General features: G+C 43.8%; 1 protein-coding gene across 1 annotated transcript in view; it reads left to right on the forward strand.

The window, feature by feature from the left end:
• LOC126481555 (uncharacterized) overlaps window positions 1-16210 on the forward strand; it is a 391928-nt gene extending 375718 nt beyond the window's left edge. The window contains exons 8-9 of the mRNA XM_050105397.1: window positions 7441-7640; window positions 14905-16210. Coding sequence (XP_049961354.1) covers window positions 7441-7640; window positions 14905-15033 — 329 coding nt within the window. The 3' untranslated portion in view covers window positions 15034-16210. The remainder of the gene's footprint in view (window positions 1-7440; window positions 7641-14904) is intronic.
• Window positions 16211-16465: the final 255 nt, after the last annotated feature.

Consider the following 16465-nt stretch of genomic DNA (forward strand, 5'->3'; position numbering starts at 1 on the left):
CGTACTGATCTGAGGTTTGACATCTGGAGGTTTGGGTGTTAGTATCCGAAATGCATGCTCTCTCAAAGTTAAGTTCATGGAAAGTGCGGTGACCGTAAGAAGTATCATTCTGGAAAGTTTTGGGGCATTTGACTCCGCTCCAGACGTGGGTAATACTTTTTTATAACCTTTCCACTGCTACATCACAATCGAGACTAGGAATGGCGGTTATCAACCGGTTTTCAGTTATATCGGTTTTCTTCAACACCAGTTTAACCTGACTGCTAAAACCACTCACAGTAATCGGTTTCTGAAGTAACCGAATTTAGGTCTTTTGTTCCTATTATTTTCTGTAATAAACGCAAGAACCGAAAGAAGATTGAAAAATTTTGACTCCTTCAGTTTCAAGATACATACATTCAAGGTATTCAATACAATACGATAGCAAAAGAAAAATTAGTCCGTCCACCGTCGCTGCTTTTCTAGATAAGTGGTAAGTAGCTGAATGCTACAAAAAAATCACCAGTATTCTCCTACTGATAATAGATTTTTTTTTGAAACTGTGCTCAAAAATCATATAATAATCGATAATCGTACCACTACTTGGGCATTACTAATAGTCAGTGCTAAAGGGTGAAAACTGAGGTTCAAGAACTCTATCTTTCGTGTTAATTTGTCCACTTTCAAGGACTACAACCAGTTAAAGGCATAGTTCGTAGACACAGCCAGCAGATCAGTTACTTTCTAGTCTTTGTCGTAAAGTATGAATGTGTTGTTATGTTTTAAGTCTTCTCCTCATCTGAAGTCGCACGTCCGTTGTGGAGATTAGGGATGGTGCCATAAAAATGATGTTCGACGACGACAGTAGAAAGCTGACATACAGAGCATGTGGGACAAGTCATGCACCCTGCACATACACACGTGCTATCTAATACGCTGATAGGCCACGGCGCATGGTATTTGTCAAAGTATTGTCTCAGTAATGCTGTACCAATTTCTATGCCTTGTGTTTGTCGCTCGTTCTGTCGCAATTGTTACTAAAACAGTACGCATCGCTCTTCCAATTTTCTATTACAACGCAATGTTTCAGAGCAATGGAACTTTTATGGAAAAAAATACTGTTTTTCAAAGAAAGGTTTAGTTAATAACAAACAATTTTAGCACTGCTCCTATGGCTAATTGATATTTCGGTTTTTTTACCCTGCTGCTAGCAAACAACAGAACCTTTGTAACCGAGGGCAAACAAATACCGAAATATACCAGTATTCACAACTAAAATACCGGTCTCTGTGTAACTAGTCGGTTTTTCCCATCCGTAGTCGAGACGGGCGTAACAAGAACTCTGACACCTCAAAGCGTTGTTGCCAGCTTTCAACTGCGAAGCACTAACGGGTGCAGGCGAAAACGGCAGCCGTCTGCAGAGCTGTGACGAAACTGAGATGTTGCCATAGAAATTTTTACAAAATTGTGTTACGTTATTGTTTGAGCTTGGCCCCCCAAAGTCGCCACGCCAGGCCCACTGTAATTGTCGGCGATCAACTTGACTAAACTATAGTTGTAGTTTACTGGGTTACTACTACAGTGCTAGTCATTAAAGGGAAGAGGCCTGAATTTGGCTAAGGGCATGTAAAAAGAGTTGTTTTTGTGTGTAGACTGAGGGGAGTATGGTGAGGGGGTGGAGTTGACCCACATGGTTCTGTTTTGGGTCCAGTGCTTTTTATGTATACACATATACGGCATGAACCAAAATCATACGCTCGCAAGCCACAGCCAAATTCCTAGTACACTAACAGCACAAAAACGTCTCTACCAAAATTTCGTCAGAAATATGTTTGTGGAAGAAAACGCAAGTCAAACAAAGACAATGTGTAACATTACAATCATATGACGAATGGAAAGGGAAGAAGTTCGAGCTACCAGTTCTTCAAAAAACACGATTTCAGTGCTTTTGTGTTCTCCGTACCCTGCTGAATGTCCCTAGACGTCATCCAGATGCCAAACCACTCAAAAAGTTTTTGAACGTGCTTTATTAGATGGCACATGGTTCTAGTGCCAAGCTGTTGTATCTTCTGGGGTACCAAATTTTAAAACACATAAGTGCTTTTTGCTGTCTACAGTCTTATTAGTTAAAAAATTAATGCTGTGTTTCTGTACATGCATTGTTGTTGTTGTGGTCTTCAGTCCAAAGACTGGGTTGATGCAGCTCTCCATGATACCCTGTTCTGTGCGAGCTTCTGCTACTCTGAATAACATCTGGAACGTATAGCCTTCTGAATCTGCTTACTGTATTCATGTCTTAGTCTTCCTCTCCGATTTTTCCCCTACCCTTTCCCTCCAATATTAAACTGGCGATCCCTTGATGTTCCAGATCGTGTCTCATCAACGGATCCCTTGTTTTAGTCAAGTTGCGCCACAAATATATTGTCTCCACAATTCCATTCAGTACATCCTCATTAGTTACATGATCTACCCATGTAATCTTCAGCATTCTTCTTTATCGCCACATTTCAAAAGATTCTATTCTCTTCTCGTCTAAACTTTTAATTGTCCATGTTTCACCTCCATACACGGCTACACGCCAAATACCTCCAGAAAATACATTCTAACACTTAAATTTGTATTCAGTGTTAGCAAGTTTGTTTTCTTCAGGAGCAATTTGATTGTCATTGCTAGTCTGCATTTAATATCCTCTCTACGTCGGCCATCGTCAGTTACTTTGTTGAATCGTCTCGTTTCCTGATCTATCTCAGCATCGCCTGGTTTAATTCGTCCGCATTCCATTAGCCTTATTTTGTTTATGTTGATGTTTGTCTTATATTCTCCTTTCAAGACACTGTCCATTCCATTCAACTGCTCTTCCAAGTCTTTTGCTGTCTTTGACATAATTACACCTCCTGATTTCTCGAGGTCTCTTCCACGTATGCAGTTTTCTGTCACGATTCTTAAACTAGGAGTTAGCGATGATTAAATTAATCTCTGTGCTAAATTCGACCAGGTAGCTTCCTCTTTCATTCCTTTCCCACAGTCCATACTTTCCTACTATTCTTCCGTCTCTTCCTTTTCCCACTATCGAATTCCAGTTCCCCATCACAGTCAAATTTTTGTCTCCTATTCTCTGAATAACCACTTTTATCACAAATTTCTTCAATCTCTTCATCATTTGAGGAGATAGTTGGCATGTAAACCTGTACTACTGTGGCAGGTGTCTATCTTTGCTACGATAATGCGTTCACTACGCTATTCATAGAACCTTACCCAATTCCTATTTTCTTATTCGTTATTAAACCCACTCCTGCATTACCCTTTTGTGACTTCGTATTTGTAATCTTTTACTCACCTGACCGGAAATCCTGTTCCTCCTGCCTCGCGATGACTGGGTGTTGTGTGATGTCCTTAGGTTAGTTAGGTTTAAGTAGTTCTAAATTCTAGGGGACTGATGACCATAGATGTTAAGTCCCATAGTGCTCAGAACCATTTTTTTTAACCTGTTCCTTCTGCCACGGAACTTCACAAATTTCCACTACATCTAACTTCAACCAATCCATTTCCCTTTTTAAATTTTATAACTTACCTGCCCGGTTAAAGGATCTAACATTCCACGCTCAGAGCCGTAGAACGCCAGTTTTGATTTTCCTAATAACGACATCCTTCTGAGTAGCCGCCCCCCTCCCCCACCCCCCCCCCCCCCACCCCCCTCAGATTCGAAAGGGTGACTATTTTACCTCCGGAGTATTTTACCCAGAGGACGTCATTATCATTTCACCATACAGCAGAGCTGTGTGCCCTCGGGAAGAATTACAGGCAACTGTAGCTTCCCCCTGGTTTTAGCCTTTCCCAGTACCAGCACAGCAGGCTGTTTTCGTTGGAGTTAAAAGGTCAAGTCAGTCAATTATCCAGACTGTTACCCCTGCAGCTACTGAAAAGGGTGTTGCCCCTCATGAGGAACCACACACTTGTCTGGCCTCTCAACAGATACTCCTCCGCTGTGGCTGTACCTGCAGTGCAGCTATGTATATCGTCCAATCCATCCAGCCGACAGCAATGTCCATACTTTATGGGCGGAGGGGCTACATGTAATATCACAAATAAAACGAACTGCCTAACTATTAATGGCACTTGGAACGAAAACATTCTTCCTGCTATTTTGCTAGATACTGATATTTTTGAGGTCATGGCTGTTCATAGAATACAAGACAGTTCTTGCAAAGAACAAAACAGCAACCAGCCAATGCCGAGCACGCTATTTATTTACACAAATGGTGCCAGCACCGGCTTGGAACTAACATCTTTATCTATAGTGTTTGCATCACATCTGTTGTTGTTTACATTAGTTCTTGAAAAAAAGTCATCTGCAACAGTAGCAGATTTCTGTTCCCCCTACCAGTCAGATCATTTACGTACGAAGAGAAAAAGAGCGTTCCTGACGCACTTCCCTGGGGCATTCTGACCATACTCTTGTCTTGGTGGAAACAAGTCGTCGACAGCGCCCTGTATTCTATTACTTAAGAAGTCTTCGAGCCACTCACATATCTGGATTCCTGTTCCGTATGCTCGGAACTTCGTTAGTAATCTGCAGTTGGGCACCGTGTTGAACACTTGCCGGAAACTCTGGGATATGGAATCCGCCTATTGGCTTTGGTCATGATTTGTAGGATAAGGCGCGAGGGAAGGTCAAGCTGCGCTTCGTACCACGATGATTTGTAAATTGCGCTAATTTGTGGACAGAAGGTTTTACGTTTGAAGCAGATTTATTATATTCGAACTCATATGTTCAAGAAGTCTGCAGCATACCAATTTTAAGGATATGTGTCTGTAATATTTCGGGTCGTTCTTTTATCATTCTTATAGGCAGCAGTCACCTGCGCTTTTTTCCATTCCCTTTCGACTTTGCGCTGAGCGACAGTTTTCGATAAATGCAAGTCGAGTAAGGAGCCAATGCCGTAGGTACTCACCCTAAAGCCGAGTTGGGATTTAGTTTGACCTTTCAACTTACTTATTTTCAACTCTTTCAGCTGGTTCTCAACTACAGGGATGCCTATTCGTATGTCCTCCACCCTGGAATCTGAGCGGAAGTCAAACAGTGCTATGTCTTTACAGACCTTCAAACTTGGAAATTAAAAGTTCAGCTATCGTTTTGCTGTCTTCTACTGTCACGCCACAGTGTTCGACGAGTAACTGCATCGAAGCCATGGAGCCTATTAGTTATTTTACTTAGGACCAGAATTTTCTCGAGTTCTCGGCAAAATTCTTCGCTCAGGTGTAACGATGGAAGTTGTACGCTGTGCCCATGGATCTTTTTAAAGACGAACGAATTTCTGCTAACTTTTGCCTGTCGACATTTGCAGGTTTCTTTTTGACCGCAGATTGCAACAATCTCTGCTTACTCAGAATTTTCTGAATTTTGTTGTTAAGCCATGATGGGTCTTTTCCGTCCTTAACCCGTTGGCTAGGCACATAGTTCTCCAGATAAAGGTTTGTAATCTGTTTAAACTTTGCCCACAATTCCTCTACGTCCATCATACTGGAACTAAATGATGTCTGTTCATTGCCTAAAATACATTATTATTTGCTCTTTCCAGTCTAAATACTCTCCTACTGCTTGATGAATTTCGTAACTTTAGTAACCATCTTCACAATTATGACATTGAGATCATTAACTCTTGCTCCTATACCGACTCTGTCTGTAAGGTCAGGTCTGTTTGTAGCTACAAGGCCTAATTTTTTTCTTTTTCGTGTGCATTGTCGAACTACCTGCTTTAGACAGATTTCGGGAAACGTGTTCAGAGCTGCTTCACAAGACTGACTTTCCGTTCCATCCATTAAAGTCAGCTCGAAAAATATTGCATGATCGGAGTAAATGGAAATGAGCGTATGGTATCATTGGCCGGGAGGCCCCTATTCGGGGAAGTTCGGCTGCCAAGTGCGAGTCATATTTCATTTGACGCCACATTGGGCGACTTGCGCGCCGGTGATGAGGATGAAATGATGATGAGGACAACATAATACCCAGTCGCCGAGCGGAGAAAATCTCTAACCCGCCCGGGGATCGAACCTTGGCCCGCTTGTATATGAGGCTAGCACGTTACCACCTCTTTTTTTTTTCGTTGTGTTTGGTCCTTGCAGACGTCACATCACATCCGTTCATGTTCGTTTTGTTGATCCTTCCACTCAGTTTTTTTATTACAGAGGCCCACCAGCTCTCTGACCGAACACGCTGAGCTACCGTGCCGGTTGACCACCCAGCTAAGCAGGCAGACCATGATCGGGGTATTTCCACGCAACTGAGCGGTGACTTTCTTTGAATTATTCTACAACTACTAGATGGCCATTAAAAACATCCGATGATGAACTTGAGTTCTAGATAACTTCACAGACTCGATGTCATCCTCAATAGATACAATATTTTTGTTGATTGCAACGATAATAGCACGTCCACCTTCACGAACATCAATGTTTGAAATGATCTCGACCTTGAAAACAATAGTGACCAAATAAATAAAGTAATATCTAGATGCACAAGTGTTCTTTTTCTAACTATATAAGCTACAGACTATTGTTCCTTCTCATTTCGATCAACGTTCGCCAACTACCAACACAGCGCTTCCGCCGGCCGGTGTGACCGTGCGGTTAAAGGCGCTTCAGTCTGGAACCGCGTGACCGCTACGGTCGCAGGTTCGAATCCTGCCTCGGGCATGGATGTGTGTGATGTCCTTAGGTTAGTTAGGTTTAAGTAGTTCTAAGTTCTGGGGGACTTATGACCACAGATGTTGAGTCCCATAGTGCTCAGAGCCACAGCGCGTCCAGGACAGGGCGATACTCCTATCCAAGGATTCAGCTGCAACACATAAATTTCTTGGACAATAATAGCATATATTTATTAGTAAAGGAAAGAAATGCTGTAAATGACTATGCGATTATACAGGATCCTTATGGACAGCACCTCAGATAATTTTCTCCTTAGCCCACATTATCCGTTCTGTTCTTATCGTCCGCAACCTAACGAAATCATAAATCACTGTGCTTGAACGGCTCAGCTTCTTGGTGGTTTGACGATCAGAGAGTCCCATTTCTCTGTATGCGCCGATTTTTGTTTTTCCATCACGTGAGAACTGTTTTCGCCGTCCCATTGTCACAATCATGGCTTATGTACACAACACGCACGGCCATTAATGGTCTTTGTTTTCTATCTGCAGGAAAGGCACATATGCACACACTACACCGCACAGAGCCGATTGCCTTTGTAACGAATGGCACCGTCTATTACCTGTATCGTCGATGTCTTCTTATATACTGCACTACTGACATAAAATCCGATACCATTTGACTACGTTTGTGAGTGTACTGGAACTCATACTACTGCATGCACATATGCACATTTTCCTACTAACGTCCATGCCTTTATACTGATTTCCACTTTAGTGGTGAGCAGCAGATCTGCAGCTACCTGCTGGTTTTCCTCAGTTGACATGGAGGCGCTCCGGAGGGTGCTGCACATGCGCGACCCGCTGGAGGAAGAACTGGTGGAGGCGGCGGTGGCTGCCCGCCAGCTGTCGAGGTGGCCGACGGGCGGGGGCGGCGGAGGCGGCGGAGGTGGAGACAGCGGCAACGCAGGGATGCAGAGCGGCTTCTGGCAACACCTTGGGGACGTGCTCAAGCTGCAGGTCAGTTTCCACCTCCCACTGTGCGGCTGATCCCGGCGGACGTTCGAGTCCTTCCTCGGGCATTGATGTGTGTGTTCGTCCTTAGGATAATTTAGGTTAAGTAGTGTGTAAGCTTAGGGACTGCTAACCTTATCAGTTAAGTCCCATAGTATTTCAGACATTTTTTTTCCATCTCCCAACTGCTGAGGAGATACCGAACATACAAGGTGTGATCAAAAAGTAAGGGGAATATTTTAATTTCGCAGATTTTATACATCCGACGTCAAAATTTTTTTCATGTTGTTGGTACACATGTTGCCGATGTATATCTGCATTTTCAGCTGTTTTGAATATTTAGTTTGCTGTTGACAGTGGAAATCATTATATGTGTTTTCGAGTGTTTGGCGATGTTTTACTGCATGGATAAAAGAATTTTCGCTGATTTTGACTAGAAAAGTGAAATAAAGTGCAGCTTCGCGTTCGAAGCGTCAACTGTGGCTTTTGGGGGAACCTACTGTAAATGAGGCAAGGTAACGAGAATGTGGACGAAGTAAAGAAAATGGTTCTGGAAAATTGCCGAATCACCATCAGACAAGTTGCTGATGATTTCGGCATATCCTCATGGATATGCTTGTGGATGGCTCATGCCAAGCAATTTTTCTGGATGTTCTAGGCATGAAACGTGTAGCAGCAAAGTTTATTCCGAAATTGTTGAATCTCGTCCAAAACGGACGTCGCGTAGACATCGCTCAGGAGTTGCTCACTGAAATCGACAACAATGCAGATTATCTTAATAGCAGGCGACTGAACAGGGGTATACGGGTATAACGTCGAAACCGTAGTCCAGTGGTCCCAATGAAAAATGCATGAAGAGCTAAGAACGAAAGAAATTTCGTCAAGTACGAGCACTTGTGACGGCCCTTCTCACTGTTTTCTTCGATCAAAATGGAACAGTGAATCATGAGTTCCTGCCTTATGGTCGTACAGTCAATAAGGAATACTACCTAGAAATTATGGGCTGTTTGCGTGAAACCATCTGAAGAAAATGATCAGAGTCCTGGCAAAACAACTAGTGGAAATAGCATCACGGTGTGTACCCGCTCACATCTCAGTGCTTGTTCTTGATATTTTGGAAAGATAACGAAATCATCATTTTGCCTCAGCCACCGCACTAGCCAGACAAGGCCCCCGCGACTTCTTTCTTTTTCCGAGGTCGAAGAGAACGTCGTTTTCCCCACTACTGATGAGATAAAAACAGAATCGCCAAAGAAGCTGAACACAACGACGAAAAGTGAGTTTCAGAAGTGCTTCCAAGATTGGAAAAAGCGCTGACACAAGATTATTAAATTTGACTTGAATTACTTTGAAGGGAACTAAGCTGATGTCTATAAATAAATAGAGGTTCTTTAAGGAAAAGAAAAATTCCCGTTACTTTTTGATCATACCTCGTACACTACTGCAATGTAATCCAACTCGAGTAGCGAAAACTCTTACCACGATTACTTACATGTTCCATCTGCAATATTCATCTGTTCGACAACATCAGTTCTTCTTATGCCCAGTTAGGATGACTATAGATAAACAACGTACGAGAATACCGACAGTACACCATGTCTAATATATCTGCTGCTCCGTGAGCATGTATCCCAGCGCCTTGACTCAGAGACTAAGTTCACATATCAAAAAGAGTTTTGCATCACCGCGGTTCCGAGAGTACCGGCATACTAACCACACGTTCATCTAGCCAGTGTGATCCAGATTGTCCCACTCCTCAACGGTGATTCAGCGCACATCCCTCAGAGTGGTTGGTCGGTCACGTCGTCCATAATCAGCCCTTTTAAATCTATCCCAGGCATGTTCGATAGGGTTCATGTCTGGAGAACATGCTGGCCACTGTAGTCGAGCGATTTCGATACCCTGAAGGAAGTCATTCACAAGATGTGCACTATGGTCGCGAGAATTGTCGTCCATGAAGACGAATTCCTCGCCAATATGCTGCCGATATGGTTGCACTATCGGTTGGAGGATGGCATTCACGGATCCTACAGGCGTTACGGCGCCTTCCATGTCCACCAGCGGCGTACGTCGGCCCCACATAATGCCACCCCAAAACAGCAGGGAACCTCCACCTTGCTGCACTCACTGGACAGTGTGTCTAAGGAGTTCAGACTGACCGGGTTGCCTCCTAACTCGTCTCCGAATATTGTCTGGTTGAAGGCATATTCGACACTCATCGGTGAAGAGAACGTGATGCCAATCCAGCGGGGTCCATTCGGCATGTTGTTGAGCCCATCCTTACCGCGTTACATGCTGTCATGGTTGCAAAGATGGACCTTGCCATGGAAGTCTGGAGTGAAGTTGCGCATCATGCAGCCTATTGCGCACAGTTTGAGTCCTAACAGCCGGCTAGTGCGGCCGAGCGGATCTAGGCGCTTCAGTCTGAAACCGCGCGGCCGGTACGGTCGCAGGTTCAAATCCTGCCTCGGGCATGGATGTGTGTGATGTCCTTAGGTTAGTTAGGTTTAAGTAGTTCTATGTTCTAGGGGACTAATGACCTCGGATGTTAAGTCCCATAGTGCTCAGAGCCATTTTCTTTTAAACAAAATGATCCTGTGGCACTGAAGCCTGCGAGGCCTCACCTGGGGAAATTCGGCCGCCGAGTTGCAAGTTTTTTCCGTTGACGCCACACTGAGTGACTAGTGTGTCGATGATGATGAAATGATGATGATGACAACACAATACCCAGTCCTCTAGCCGAGAAAATCTCCGACCTGGCCGGGAATTGAACACGGGCCTGCAGAATGACAGTCAGACGCGCTGAACGCTCCCTTAAGGGGGCGGACCATTGTTTGGGATGACGTTCGAATAGCCTATTAAACATCCGTTGTAGCATTCCACAAAACAATTTGACATTTTCTTGACAATAGCCACACGTCCTACTGTACCACTTCCTTCTTTGGAGACTTCCGTCAAATCTTACCAGTCATCACAACAGGGACGAAGGCATGCAAAATCATCACATCTGCTATTGGCAGCTAGGATAACATGTCAATATAACTCCAAAATTAATAAAAAAAATTGAAAAATTACGATAGCGAGTGTGAAATTACACAAAAAATCAAACTTAAGTATGAAACGTTCTGGAAAGTTTTGGAACTGCCGGGACTGACATCCCGGCAGAAGTGGCAAAAATCAAGATGCTCGATTCCTGGGTTGGATGAGCTATCTGCTATGATGATACATAAGTTTGAAGTATTTTTCCATAACATTAATAAACGGAACAGATTCACATACACAGACTTTAATCATCAATAATATATTCTCCTTCACTATTTACGACAGTTTGCCAACGCTGGGGTAACTTTTAGATTCCGAGACTGTAGAAATCATGTGATTTTGAGGCGAAGAAATCTTAGAGCCATTTTCGGAGCGCATTTACATCAGGAAAGGAAGTTCCTTGCAGTCAGTTTGATAAAATGTGGAAAAGATGAAAATCTGAGGGCCAAGGTGAGGTGAATAAGGTGGGCGCTAAATGAATTCCCAATATAACTTCTCTATAGTGCTTTTTGTCACTGTAGCAGAATGCGGGCTGCCGTTATCCTAGAGTAAGATCACTGCACGATGTCTTCCTGGTCGCTGGTCGTGGATTGCGTCGGCAAGACGTCTCAGTTCAGAATAAATGTCAACAGTGATGGTTACGCCTCGGGCCAGCCATTCGTAGTACACCACACCATCGCTGTTCCACAATATGCACAACATTATCTTTTGTGGATGAGCGTAGGTCTTTGTATGGGGCGCTGCTAGTATTTTTGGCCTAAATCATCCTTTCTTTTCTTTATATTAGCATAAAGACACCATTTCTCATCACCAGTAATGATACAGGACAGGAGTGGTCGGTGCTGTTCACGAACCAATTGATGACGCGCAAGCAGAGATGCATATATTTTTTGTGAGTTTGACTTAGCGCATGAGGTGCCCATACAATCCGACTTTTGAGCCACCCCATAGCATGAAAATGTCACACGATGATGAATGAACACACGTTCATCACATTTGCCAGTTATAGAGTACACTACGATGGATCACTGTGGATTAAGGCGTTTCAACGGTCTTCATCTAGTCCCAAAGGTGGAGAGTCACTAATGTCAAAATGACACTCCTTACAATGAGAAAACCGTTTCGTTGCCGTGCTTTGTCCGATGGCAGTATGCCAGTACATGGCATAAATGTTTCTGGCTGCCTCCGCAGCCGTCACCCCTCTGTTGAACTCAGACCGAAAAATATGTCGCAAATGTTTCAATTTCTCCACTTTGCACTCCGTTTTGTAGCGTTCGCAGCTCCACTCGCTGTCTCCAAACGACAATATGTAAACTCGGACAGCAACAGTGAACTACAAACAAAAAATGACAGTCGTTAAACAGACCCATAGCAATCAGAAGACCAACAGTTTGTGCTCAACACTTGGAGCATGAGTCCTTCTCGTACCTATCACATGTTTTTTGCATTAAATGCATTCGCAATTAAGAATGTGGACAACAGACAATGTAGAATGGAATGAGAACAATGAAAATTGTGCCAGACCGGGACTCGAACCCGGATTTTCCGCTTATCACGAGCGACACCCTACCATTTTCTTTAATCTCATTTTGTTAGTTACTGTTCGTTGTCGCGTTCGGGGCGGATGTCCCATAACACGCGTTCAAGTTCGTCGTTCATCCTTTCACTCAGTTTTTTTGTTACGCAGGGCAGCTAACCCTCTGAACGAACACGCTGAGCTACCGTGATGACGTCATTTGGCCACCTATGCACGACCCAAATTTTCGTATGTCGTCAACCATGAATCTACAACCCATAGCCGTACATCCACTATGTACACACATCAAAAAAAGTTTTGTATCACCCTGGTTCCCAGAACCCCAGAAGATAGACGTTGACTGTGGATATTGTATCACAGACACAATCCCTTTCGCTGTTCATAGGTGTCTCTAACCCCTCCCAGGCGAGCGGTTCTAGGCGCTTCAGTCTGGAACCGCGCGATTGTTACGGTCGCAGGTTCGAATCCTGCCTCGGGCATGGACGTGAGTGATGTCCTTAGGTTACCTAGGTTTAAGTAGTTCTAAGTTCTAGGGGACTGATGACCTCAGATGTTAAGTCCCATAGTGCTCAGAGCCATTTGAACCATTTGAACCCCACCCAAGGATGTAAATAACCGTGCATGAGCAGCGCCTATTAGACGGAGGGGGTCCGACAGCCGATCAGTTCGAGTCATTCCACCACGAAGGAGGTACACGGCAAGTATTGTCTGTAGTTGAATCATGCCTAGACGATCAATACCGCGGTTCGATAGCATCCGCATTGTTACTTTGTGCGGAAGGACTCTCAACAATTGAAGTGTCGGGGCGTCTCGGAGTGAACCAAAGCGATGTTTTTCAGACATGGAGGAGATACAGAGAGACAGGAACTGTCAATGATACGCCTCGCTCAGGCCGCCCAAGGAATACTACTGCAGTAGATGACCACTACCTGCTGATTATGGCCTGAAGGAACCCTGACAGCAACGCCACCATGTTGAATAATGCGTTGTGCACCCACAGGACGTCGTGATACGACTTAAACTGTGCGCAATACGCCGCATGATGCGCAACTTCACTCCCGACGTCCATGGTGAAACCCATCTTTGCAACCGCGAAACCATGCATTGCAGTACATATGGGCCCAACAATATGCCGAATGGATCGTTCAGCATTGGCATAGCACTCTCTTCAACGATGAGTGTTGCATATGCCTTCAACCAGACAATCGTCGGAGACGTGTTTGAAGGCAACCCGGTCAGGCTGAACGCCTTAGGCCACTGTTCAGCGAGTGCAGCAAGATGGATGTTCCCTGATGTTTTGGGGTGGCGTTATGTGGGGCCGACGTACGCCGCTGGTGGTCATGGAAGTCACCGTAACGGCTGTACGATACGTGAATGCCAACCTCCGACCGGTAGTGCAAGAATATTATCATTATACTGACAATCCGTTCGTCTTCATGGATGATAAATCGGACCCCCATTGTGCACATCCTGTGAGTGACTTCCTTCAGGATAACGCATCGATCCAATAGAGTGGTTAGCATGTTCTCCAGACATTAACCCTATCTAACATGCCTGGGATAGACTGAAGAGGGATGTTTATGGACGACGTGACCCACCAACCACCCTGAGGGATCTACGCCGAATCTCCGTTGAGGAGTGGGACAATCTGGTCCAACTGTGCCTTGATGAACTTGTGGATAGCAAGCCACGACGAATACAGGCATACATCAGAGCAACAGGACGTGCTACTGCCTATTAGAAGTGCTGGTGTGTATAGCAATCTGGACCACCACCTGTGAAGGTCTCGATGTATGGTGGTACCACATGAAAAGTGTGGTTTTCATGAGCAATAAAAAGGGCAGGTATGATGTTTATGTTGATCTGAATTCAAATTTTCTGTACAGGTTCCACAACTCTTGGAACAGAGGTGATGCAAAACATTTTTTTCATATCGCATGCTTCATTTCCAACCAGTGAGAGCACCTTTGTGAGTTGTAGAATTTCGTTCTCTTCAGTCAAATTTTCCAAAAACTGGGAATTAGAGACAAGGAATCCTAATTGGGATTGTGTTTGGAGAAACTTTCTAATTATGACTTTCGCCTTATACAAAGTTGTTGCTCTCCCAAGAAAAATTGAACTCCGAGTTTATGGTTGGCGAGGAGTTGGAGGGAAATGGGGGGGGGGGGGTTGCTCTACTCCGTGAAAATGAAAAGCTGAGTAGCTGAAGAGTACTGAGCATTGTAGAACACTCAGTATAATGTCGTTTATTGAAACTGAACTACACTTCTCGAACAATCACTACATACACACAAAGAAAACAAATAACATGTAGAGGACCATTCATCAAGAGCGTCGGTGAGGTCCGTCGGAGATGCTGCTAGCTCGGCGAGGAACTAGCTGTATTGCTGCTGTGCTGGTCTTATAAAGCCGGCGGAGATCGGCGGAGTACTCCAACTTTCCTTGTGTCTGCAAACAAAGGTTCGCATTGGTCTCTAGCAAGTTCTGTTTGTTTTGAAGAATTGTTTTCCTCTTGGTTGCCTCTGCAAGTGCTTGTGTATGTTATATGGTGCACAGTGGTGTCTTGAGTGTAGTCTGCCTGGCAGGGGCCGTCTGTGGCAGACGTAACAGTAGCTACAAGCAATAGCGAGAAAACTACTTCCCTTATTTCGCTCGTTCAGCGAGACGACAAACTGTGCTTCTCCGTTTCAGGAGGAGACAAAAACCCTGGCGGCTCTGGAAGCTAAGCTGCACTCCGCGCGAGAAGCCGATCAGGATCGGGTGCGGAAGATCCTCGCAGGTGACGTCAGCGCTGCGGACGGGGCCGTGAGGGGCATGTGACGTGGCTGGGCCAACGCCTGATCACAAAGACACCTGCCGGCTGGACGGCTGCCTGCTGTTCCCACGTGTAGCACCCTATCTATGTGTGTCTGTGCTCGATGTTCCCTCCCCATCACAGTCTAATTGCTGATGTCGCAGAACCCTTCGGTGTATTCCCATGTGTGTTAATCCCATGTTACATTCCCAGGATACTGTTTGACTGAAAAATAAGTATACATATTCCTCGCGTCGAGATCAGGAACAAGCTGGTAAACGAGTACAAGTCAGGATGGAAAAGGTCTGAATATATCTTACGTCTAGTTTACAACTGTGGGAAAAGAAATCCAGAAGTTATGATTGCTGATATGAATTACTGAAATATTTTATGCTAGTAGCTACATTACCCATTCAATTATTGGACGGATTTTTCGCGTGACCAATGAAAAGCACACATACTGAACCGACAAGTACATTTCCTCTCTCACGTTTACAAAGCCACAAAAGCAATGCAGTATCGTTTTATATCCTTTTTGACAGACGAAATTATGCCCAGAAAAGAGAGGGAATTGACAGACGAAATCATGCCCAGAAAAGAGAGGGAAAAATTGAAAGTGATATCTTAAATAAGTTACCATAAACAAAATCCAAGGTATAAAATAATCACTGAATGAGTAACGCTGTCTTTGTGAGCTAAGACGTACGGAAGTGGAGACGAGACACAGTCAACAGAAAAGCGGGGAATTCTTTACCATTTACTGGCAGTTTTCGGTGCAGTACTCTACGTTAAACATGGCTGCTTGAACGAAAAAGTAACATCACATCAGCCTTTTCTGAAAGTGTTATAATATTCATCATAATTTCCATCATAAGCAGTATACTTCATATGGTCTTGATATGCCCATTTGTTTGCAACTGTTCATGAGATAGCTGTAATAAATGTAACAGCAAACTACAAGGAAATGGAAACAGTTTAGAGAAATTGTAGATTTTGTACATTTATTTTATTATACCAAAGACTAGATAATATGAAATAAAGTATATGCCAACATACTATAATATTTGTATACATGAAATCTCATCAAATATTTTCTCTGAAGAGTCAAGCCCATCGTTCTTCCCAGAATATTTTGATGGGGTTTTAATGATAGTGTGTATCGTTACAAAGTGAGGAAAAATATATATATATATATATATTTTAGCAGAGTTTGGTATAATACTTAGGTAACTAAATGTCATATGTTTACAATTATAATAAAACAACTGAAATAAAAATATGCTTACGGCTGATAAGCGCTGACAATTTGACTTTTTACTCTATTACGTTTTCACAAACAAATAATTTGATGTTTAATATATCTGAAATGTCCATTTGTTGGCTTCTCACTCCTACTGACTGTTAATGTCTGTTGACAGTGAACCCAAAAGGTCGAAATATAAACGCTGATTGAAAGAC

Source organism: Schistocerca serialis, chromosome 5 (assembly GCF_023864345.2).
Source record: "Schistocerca serialis cubense isolate TAMUIC-IGC-003099 chromosome 5, iqSchSeri2.2, whole genome shotgun sequence".
Lineage (NCBI taxonomy): Eukaryota > Metazoa > Arthropoda > Insecta > Orthoptera > Acrididae > Schistocerca > Schistocerca serialis.